Genomic DNA, 9,266 nt, shown 5'->3' with positions numbered 1-9,266 from the left:
TACCCATGTCAATCGAGTTAAAACTCAATCGATTCATCCATTTGTATTGTTAAAAACTAACATAGTTGACAAAATAACTAGACAGTATTACGTGACCTTATGCTGATGTATAAAAATCGATTTTTTACGATAAAATTGGATAAAAATTTTAATAGAATGATTAATTCTTTTTTCAATTTAATGTATATAAATTAATTTACAAATTTTTTTAGTAAGGGAACAAAAATTTCTACGGACTTTTATCAAGTTTACACTACTTCACAATGAAAAAGAAAAAAAAAAACAGCTATTAGTTACGACAGTGATGAAGAGTTCTCTCATTCATGTCCCCTTCTTTAACGACATTTTTTCTTATTTCATTAAATTACAATTACTCCTTCATGGCCATGAGATGAAATTAGCACAGGGAATTGATCACCTACTTTTGTTATTTTTTGGTTTCTCTTTAATTATTCATAATACTATTAAAAAGAAAAATTAATCTAATAATCATAATGCTTGAAAGTGTTCTTCTGGCGAATGAAAATAGAATTTGTTTTAGGTTTCTTTTAAGGGTTTTAACTATCAAATTAAGGATGATATATTATTTATATGTTTCAAATTCGATTCCATCTGATTTCGATTTCACTTATCTATATGTACAAATTTCACATTTTTAAATTAAATTTTTTTAACGATAATAATTTTTTTTACTAATATAAAATACTGATGTGCATGAAATATAATAATATCATTATTATTATTTTCCTCATTAAATTTTGTCTTTATATTTCATTTATGAAACAGTGAGTTAAAACAAAAAAAAAAAAGAAAGGAAAACGAGGAAAAAGGCTTGTGCATGAGAAGAATACAGAGGTGAGCAGCAAAAATAAAATAAATGAGGGTACAATATTAATATATCATATATATATATAAAGGTAATTTTGTAATTATCTCGAGACAAATTGGATGAGTTTTCTCTAAATTTGGCTTGATTATTATATAAAAAAACCAACCTAACTCGTCTCAAACTCGATTTTAAAATAAAAAATCCGATCTTATTAACTTGGGTCGGGTTAGAACCAGTCGGATAGGAGGTTTCTTTTTACCATTTTTGAATCAAACCCGGACTCTTGAGCCATGATTCCACCAAAGGTGATCCCTTGCTCTTACAGAGCCAGTGGCGTTTGAGTTCACTATCACCAAGCCCACTGGTTTGAACCGCTCGGCTGCCATAGCCCACAGCACTGTTAGGTTACCTCTTTTAACTGCTCAAGCCTATTTCTTGTCAATCTATCAAAGCCGTATGTTAAAAACCATTCACCAACTTAAAGAAACTCGATCACCCTTAAATGAGTTTTGGAGTTTAAAATTTAAATTTTTGTAAAGAAAATCAACATAAAAAAACCTTTGTTTTGGATTTAATCTTAAATTTAATGTCCAAACAATGCAATAAAACATTACAGAACATTGACCTACCTCCCCATTTGTTGTAATTCCTTGTCTGTTTGTTGTTTTGTTTTATACTTATGCATTAGTTATATATATAAAGGAAATAACTTTATAAAACCCTGTTTTGAATGAATTGACGATCATGGAGGCGGGGTCCAAAATTACATTTTTTTTTTACTGATTTTAAGAACTTAATTGAAACCAGTAAGACAGTTATCACATGAGAAAGTCTCTTACCATATAAAAAACACTCATCTTATTAAACAAACAAGCCAGGAACACACTGTAACAAAAAAAGAAAAAGAAAAAAGCTCTATCCTTTTGTTATCTGAATCTATAAACCCCATTTGCAGCCACTCCATATGTGGTTTTATGGAGCTTGCACTTGTTTTCAGCTAGTTCAAAGCTTCAACTTTTCTGGGTAATCCTTCATTTCTTCTTATAAGTGATTATCGGTGAGCAACAAGAACAGAGAGGGAGTGTTAATGGAGCAAATGAACACATAAAGAGGGACCCTACTGCTTAATTTTTGGCGAGCAGCAACAGTCACTTTCAATCATTTTTTTTTTCTCTTTGAGTGGTGGTAGTGGTTCTCTCAATGACCTATCTAATCACCCATTTTTCACACACTTTGCCTTATCACACTAGCTAACTAACGGGATCTTATTCTTGTTCATATGAAAAAAAAGTTGAAAGAAAGACAAGCGCTTCCTTGATTATTCCCTTTCCCTTTGTTTTTTTGTTTTGATCAAATAAAAAAGGGGATACCTTTTTAGTTTAAAAGACTGGTTTTTGTGGATTCACTGAGCTGTCTTTTGCAGATCTCATTCTTATGAAGAGCTCTTTTAGTGTGAGTTCTTTGATCCTTGCTTTTCCTTTTGACTATCTTATATTCTTGGACTTTGAACTAGATCTGAACAAAATGTTCAAAATGTGTTATGAGGAATGATAGTTTTGGCTCATTTTGGGATCTAAATGAGCAAATGGTTCTTCTTTTTAGCTTTTTTTCTGAATGTAATTCAATTTTTATCTCTTTTTGTGTTAATCTGCTAGTTTTATGGCATGAAATCTGCTCATTTATTATCCATGACTTGGTTGATAAAGTTATTCCTTCACTACTTTTGCATGTTTCTTCTCATCCACCTATTTTCAGGCATCTTTTGATTCACATTGCTGTTAATCTAGCTCTCTTTTTGTGTTATATTTTCAACTCTATGTTTATTAAGTGTTCATTTGTCTAAATTACTTAAATCAGTAAATTTCCCCTATCTACCTATCAAGGTATAGCATTCATGGTTAATTTTGTATGCATTTGTTTTCAGCTGGTGTATCTGCTTCTAGTACTTGTATTTTTCAGTCATATTACATGGGCTGTCAAGGGCAACTTGCTTTGCAAACAGACCGATATAGGGGAGATTCGACCTCACAGTGTCACCATTACCGAATTCGGTGCAGTTGGAGATGGTGTTACTCTCAATACAAAAGCCTTTCAGAATGCTATCTTCTACCTCAATTCATTTGCTGATAAAGGTGGGGCCAAGCTTTTTGTCCCGGCTGGCCGGTGGTTAACGGGAAGCTTTGATCTCATCAGTCACCTAACTTTGTGGTTAGATAAGCATGCAGTAATTCTTGGATCAATGGTAAGTCCTTAACTTACCTCAAAAGAACATTTACCTGTAGGACATGCTATATGTAATTAACGGTTATATGCTTTCAAACATGATTCATGATCATCAATTCCTGACTGCTAGTCTATTTGATATCTTGCTGTAGGCATTTCTATCCGTCATCATAAGCTACCACTGGTGTTTTGTTCTTATCACTTATCATATAACAGCATAGCTCCTGTTGTTTCAGAATTCAGATGATTGGCCAGTCGTTGACCCTCTGCCATCCTATGGCCGAGGTAGGGAGTTACCTGGTGGAAGGCACCGAAGCTTAATATATGGTCGCAATTTGACTGATGTAATCATAACAGGTTAGGAACATTGATGAGAAATCATCTTCCGTAAGCCTTTTATTTCTTCTATTGATGCCACAGCTTCTTCATGCAGGTGATAATGGCACTATTGATGGCCAAGGTTCTGTTTGGTGGAACTGGTTTAGAAGGAAAACTCTGAACTATACTCGGCCCCATCTGGTTGAATTAATGAACTCAACTGGCGTTGTAATCTCGAACTTGACTTTCTTGAATTCTCCATTTTGGACCATTCACCCGGTTTACTGCAGGTTAGTGGTCTTCCCATGCTCTTTTTTGAATGCTGTAAGCAAATTGTCTATGACACCAGTTTTAGAACAGAACTATCAAGAGTAAGTCGACTTTATTTTCTCGATTTACAGCCATGTCATAGTCCAGAATGTCACAATCCTGGCTCCTCTGGATTCACCAAACACGGACGGGATCGATCCAGGTGAGTTCTTTTTAACTTTTCCCAGTTTGCCAAGTAACCTTCAACTCTTTTTCTTACTGATACGATCAAATGCATCCAGATTCTTCTGATGATGTTTGCATTGAAGACTGTTACATTAGCACTGGTGATGATCTAATTTCCATCAAAAGTGGGTGGGATGAGTATGGCATTTCATTTGCTCGTCCCAGCAGAAATATTATCATCCGCCGGCTTACTGGACACAACCGAAAGAGCTCTGGGATTGCAATTGGAAGTGAGATGTCCGGAGGTGTTTCCGAAGTTTATGCAGAAAATATCTATTTTTTCAATTCAAGCACCGGTATTATATTAAAAACAGCTCGTGGAAGGGGTGGTTACGTAAGAAACATCTATATATCAAATGTTACTTTGGTTGGTGTAGACACAGCGATATTCTTCAATAGTAATTTTTCTCAGCATCCAGATGAGTTTTACGATCCAAATGCGCTCCCCGTGATAGAAAGGATTACTTTTAAAGATGTCATAGGAGATAACATAAAAGTTGCAGGCCTCCTCAAAGGCATAGAAGGGGACAGTTTTCGTCATATTTGCTTATTGAATATTACTCTCGATGTAACCACCAAGTCTCCATGGAACTGCTCGAACATTCAGGGATACTCCACATTGGTTTCCCCGGAAACTTGCGAACCTCTGAAGGAAAGTATTTACCCCAAGCATTATTCAGATTGTTACCTACTACCGAACCATCTGCGGAGTTCAGGTAATCAAAACAAAGGTTCTTGGTTGTTTTCATGGTAAATAGTGGACGTATAGCAACCCTCTTTCATGAATTTTGAATTCTTTACTTCCAATTTTGATTCTTACCATTTCTCAAAACAAAACAGCCCGTCACCTTGCCAAGGAAACATTTCCCGACATCAGAAGTTGATTGCAGTAGCTGATTTTGTGGTGGTTTAGCTTGTGAGATAGTGTTGAGAGATTGTTTATTGTAAACTTTTGTGTGTAGTAGCAAATAATTGGGTGATCTTTCTTCTTTTTTTTTTTTCCTTTGGCTTGTGGTATAGTCTGAAATCTCAACATGTTAAAATTTTGTTATTCAAAAAGTTCAATGAAAACAGAATCATAGAAATATTTACATAAAAATGTGATTGCTTGTGTTGCCTTTATTCTGATTGTGGGACTATACAGCCTGTTTCCTGGAAAGTTGTACCCCTTTGTATGAAAGGGAAAGGCCACTTTTCATGCTTTGGAAGTATATGTGAAGCAAGTTCCCAAGTTAAGGTGCCCACAATAATGACTTGATATCCTCATTTCTTTGTTTTTGTAAAACAGTACAAGATTCTTTGTATCAATGCATGTGCTTAGTTTGGTCCTAAGTTGTTCAACTGTATTTGTATTCATCGATCTAAAATGAGTATCACATTGTTCGAAACGAGTTCAAAAACGAAAAAAATTAAATCAGATGTTTCATCAAGAATGAACACAAACAACCAAATGAATCTTTGTTTTTTTTCATCTTGGAGATGCTTCACTTTCATCTTTCTTTATGACAGAACATAAAACTTGCCTTGAAATGTATGTTTCAAGCTCCCTGGAAACCTCGGTTAACTTCAAATCGAAATTGCTTCTATACTTTTGTTTTGGTGACGGTGATGGCATAGCAGAAAACATAGTTGGAGAGCCTGAAAATCTACGCCTCGGGCTTGAAAGTCTTCCTGGTGATCCTGGAATTCTGCCTTTAGAAACTAGAGGTGTTGCAGCTGTTCCTGAATTGGGCATATTTCTTTCAGGGTTCATTAATGGGCCATGTTTTGTTTCTAGTGGTAGTGGCTTCAATGCATTAAGCTCCACTGCTGGCTTTTGTATCATAAGCCTTTGTCTAGCCTTATCAGCAGCTAGAAGAGCTTTGTCCCTACTAAGATTTATTAGTTTCCATGGATCAATGCTTACATGGAACCCTTGTTTCTTGCTGGTTGAGGTGGAAGCTTTAGGATCTTCATCAATTCTTATGGACAATCTCGGGGGATCCTGTAATTGAACTCACACCTGTAAGATGATGACACTGCTGAAATTCTTTGGATAAAATCAGGTTTTGGATATCTTGTATATACCTGAGTTCTCAGTCCTTTGCATATGAACCTCGACAAGAATGTTGCTTTTTCGGGTGAATCAAAATCAGAGCTGTCGTCCGACGAGACATCGGAGTCGTCGAAAGGGTCCACTGTAAATTGGTTCTCTTCTTTGATTGCCAATATATAATCATATGTTCTCATTCCCTGTAACAAGAATCAACACATTCAATTGAGAGCAATGATACAGCAAAATATGCCACAGTTGAGAGCATGAATTAACGATGAACCAAATGGTCAAATTTCCTGGCACAGGCTAAAAGAACGGGGATTTGAGATCATAGGGCATGGTGATGTACCGTGACATGCTCATACATGTTATAATTACCAATGTGGTACACCATGAAATAGAGACAAAATTTCCTCAATTTCACAGCTTCATATTGCAAGTATTGAAATAGCCATATGATGCAAAGATATTTCAATGGAGTGATAATATAATTATTTTCTCCCACCAGAATTCTGTCTTTTACTGCAAACTGACCACATGGAAATTACCTCATTTCATGTGCAAAACTGACAATGGAGATGTTGAAGGAAGAATGTGATGGGGAATCTTATTTTGGTCTACTACATTATGTGTTAAACTAATCAAAGAAGGAAGCATCGATCGAATACAGGTGAACTAACAAAAAAGACTTGATATCAAGTCTTCAATTGACACCAATCTCGAGTTTGATCCCTGGATAACCCTACCCCTTCCTTATTTTACTTACCTTTCTTATCAGAACTACATGAAAGAAGAAAAGTTGTCCCATTGCAGCTGATCCATAAACAGTAAACAAAGCCAACAAAACCTGTAACATTTCCAAGAGTTGAGACAAACCCAAACTAGATTTTTTGCATTCAAAATGAACTCCAATAAGAAAGATTTTCCAATGTGAAAAAGAGAGAATAATATTTACTGTTATAGTGGCAAGAACTTCTCTAGGGAACTTTATGTAAAGCCTTTTCTCCAACTCCTGCTCTATTCCCTTGTCCGCAAAGCACCTAATAAATATAGCAATTGCAGTGCCTCCTTCTAGAATCAGCTATTGTAACAGTAACAATTAATTGTTAGGACAATAGAATTAACTTAGAATTTGAAGCCTTTTTGGAGCATTTGAAGGACATAGAAAAGCCACTTACCAATAACAAGACAAAAATCATTAGAAGAATGAATGTTGTATAATTTCTTTTGCCTACACAGTTGTTCAACCACTGATATATAACATAAAAACAAGCAAATCTATATCAATAAACATAAATTGCTTCTCAAATTACACTGAAAACTTAAAAAGGAAACAGAAAATGACAGACCAAAATTGGTTCTTACCCTGCAATGATGATCAAATCCTTCAACACACCGGTTGCAAGTCCTACAATGCTTGCTATGTTTTTTCACCTAAGATAAAGCATGGAAGAATGTAAAAGGTTTTTTCTGATGCAATCAATCATTATAAGCACTAAACTAAATAACTAACTATAACTAAAAGAACCCATGCATTTACATAAGGTGAGACTCAAATCGCAAAGTCTCTAGGGCCTCAATCTTGCCATTGAGCCAAGGCCTCATTGGTGTAAATGATAAATGCTAGTGATTTTGTTTTTGTTTGAAAAGCTAGAAAAAGAGTGCAAACCTAAAAACCACATAGAGAACAATGAGAGATATTATCATCCTCTTTAACATCAGGTGAAACTGCATCATCTTTCATGACAAGGGGAAATGGTAACAATGGTTCCATTTGGAAATTGATTTTTTCCGATGCAATCAATCATTATAAGCACTAAACTAAATAATTAACTATAACTAAAAGAACCCATGCATTTACATACATAAGATGAGACTCAAATCTCAAAGTCTGTAGGGCCTCAATCTTGCCATTGAGCCAAGGCCTCATTGGTGTAAACGATAAATGCAAGTAGTGATTTTGTTTTTGTTTGGACAGCTAGAAAAAGAGTGCAAACCTCAAAATCACATAGAGAACAATAAGAGATATTATCATCCTCCTTAACATCAGGTGAAACTGCATCATCTTTCATGACAAGGGGAAATGGTAACAATGGTTCCATTTGGAAATTGGTTTTCCATGGATCTAAATACTTCCTCCTTATAAAAGTCCTTAGAATCTTCTTCTCCAACCTCCTAAAAAACCTTACAACAATCTGGGTCAATATGAACCCATAATTTAGCTTTAAAATCCCTTTAGATTTTCCCTTTTTCTTCTTCTTAAAGCTGGTTTTATCGGTAGGATCAATAGCAGTACACCTAACAAACAGGAACATAACTGAGAGTGCCTGGAAATGAAAAAAAAAAATCAAACCCCATTGAAAGTTAGCTATAAAAAAACACAAAAAAAGGGTTCAAATTTTTGGTTTGTGAAGAACATTACCACAAAGGAAAAGATCGTTGCGATAGTGATTTCAGCTATTCTGTTCCCAAGCAAAAGCCCTAAAAATGTATAAAATGCCACAACTAGGAAACTAAAGACTGCCATTCCCACCATCTGAAAAAAAAAACGCAACAATTTTGATTTCAACCAAAAAAACCCATAAAGAGTTCCAAAGCAAAAGATGGGTTTTTAACTTTTATTTACCTGTAAAGGATGGAGAGGTCGCTGCCAACCATGGCGTCTCATGATCCTCATCATGCTCTTAAAACTTTATTTTGTTTTTCAATTTTTTGAATACAAAACTAAAACAACAGCAGATTTTTTTGGGGTATTAAAGTAACTTAAATAAATTCAAGCTGCTTATGAAACAATCCCAAAATCCATGGTAAATGGTTTCAAAGTTGAAACTATAAAGTCTTTTTTTTTTTTTGTTTTTGCTTTAGTGAATATATGTTGCTCTTGAATCCCTCAAACGGTCGATTTTTGATAAGGCGATTTGAAATTTGAATCGCGATTGTAGATGTAAAATCTAGCCCATCATCTAACGGCTGTAAATTCATCACCGCCATCATCATAGTTTCTTTTCGGTTAAAATGGGGCCTATAAGTCCCTGTACTTTTCAAAATTTAGAATTTAGTCTTGATACTTGTATTTCTAAAAATTTAGTCCTTCTACATTTTAAATTTCAAAATTCAGGTTAAACTATTAGCATTATTAAATTTCAAAATTTAACAGTATTAACTGTTAGACTTGAATTTTAAAATTTAAAAAGAAGAGTGTCTAAAATCCTAATTTTTAAAAACTACAGGGACTATAGGCATATTTTAACTTTTCTTTTCCATGATTTGGGCCCGTTCGTGGGTCTATTGCATTGGTATTTTACTAACATTCCATGGACCTTCCAGCCGTAGTTTAGATTTTGAAAATGGAATTGTGAGAAGTGT

The 9,266-nt window shown here is 34.8% G+C and overlaps 2 protein-coding genes across 4 annotated transcripts; one reads left to right on the top strand and one right to left on the bottom strand.

Moving 5' to 3' along the window:
- Positions 1 to 1,654: 1,654 nt before the first annotated feature.
- On the top strand, positions 1,655 to 4,964 carry LOC107922920 (probable polygalacturonase). Of its 3 annotated transcripts, XM_016853135.2 has the most exons (8): positions 1,655 to 1,852; positions 2,253 to 2,281; positions 2,754 to 3,071; positions 3,289 to 3,409; positions 3,486 to 3,660; positions 3,772 to 3,842; positions 3,922 to 4,581; positions 4,706 to 4,964. In XM_016853135.2, exons 2-8 carry the CDS (start codon positions 2,264 to 2,266, stop codon positions 4,747 to 4,749), a joined length of 1,407 nt encoding a protein of 468 aa, XP_016708624.1. In that variant the 5' UTR covers positions 1,655 to 1,852; positions 2,253 to 2,263; the 3' UTR covers positions 4,750 to 4,964. The 3 variants fall into 3 exon arrangements, with proteins under 3 accessions (XP_016708624.1, XP_016708616.1, XP_040938829.1); XM_016853127.2 differs by having other exon boundaries at positions 1,686 to 2,281; XM_041082895.1 differs by having other exon boundaries at positions 1,686 to 3,071.
- Positions 4,965 to 5,097: 133 nt separating this feature from the next.
- Positions 5,098 to 8,787, bottom strand: LOC107922909 (protein S-acyltransferase 18). Its single transcript, XM_016853120.2, has 9 exons — positions 8,527 to 8,787; positions 8,323 to 8,436; positions 7,898 to 8,227; positions 7,266 to 7,334; positions 7,079 to 7,150; positions 6,856 to 6,981; positions 6,667 to 6,747; positions 5,933 to 6,097; positions 5,098 to 5,849 (listed from the first exon to the last, which is right to left on the bottom strand). The coding sequence occupies exons 1-9, from the start codon at positions 8,578 to 8,580 to the stop codon at positions 5,334 to 5,336; spliced, it is 1,527 nt and encodes a 508-aa protein (XP_016708609.1). The 5' UTR covers positions 8,581 to 8,787; the 3' UTR covers positions 5,098 to 5,333.
- Between the last annotated feature and the right edge of the window lie 479 nt (positions 8,788 to 9,266).

This window comes from Gossypium hirsutum, chromosome A12 (assembly GCF_007990345.1).
Source record: "Gossypium hirsutum isolate 1008001.06 chromosome A12, Gossypium_hirsutum_v2.1, whole genome shotgun sequence".
Lineage (NCBI taxonomy): Eukaryota > Viridiplantae > Streptophyta > Magnoliopsida > Malvales > Malvaceae > Gossypium > Gossypium hirsutum.
Note: the sequence above shows the minus strand (reverse complement) of the source record. Positions and strands in the feature narration are given on the sequence as shown.

What these genes read in the sequence shown, in the direction of transcription:
- LOC107922920 (XM_041082895.1), top strand. Translation starts at nt 2,724, where the DNA reads ATGGTTAATTTTGTATGCATTTGTTTTCAGCTGGTGTATCTGCTTCTA. An exon ending in CAGTAATTCTTGGATCAATG is followed by an intron (nt 3,072 to 3,288) that starts GTAAGTCCTTAA and finishes CTGTTGTTTCAG; the next exon opens with AATTCAGATGATTGGCCAGT. An exon ending in GAACCATCTGCGGAGTTCAG is followed by an intron (nt 4,582 to 4,705) that starts GTAATCAAAACA and finishes AAAACAAAACAG; the next exon opens with CCCGTCACCTTGCCAAGGAA.
- LOC107922909 (XM_016853120.2), bottom strand. Translation starts at nt 8,580, where the DNA reads ATGATGAGGATCATGAGACGCCATGGTTGGCAGCGACCTCTCCATCCT. An exon ending in AAGTTCTTGCCACTATAACA is followed by an intron (nt 6,748 to 6,855) that starts GTAAATATTATT and finishes GAAATGTTACAG; the next exon opens with GTTTTGTTGGCTTTGTTTAC. An exon ending in ATGTAGTTCTGATAAGAAAG is followed by an intron (nt 6,098 to 6,666) that starts GTAAGTAAAATA and finishes TTCTTGTTACAG; the next exon opens with GGAATGAGAACATATGATTA.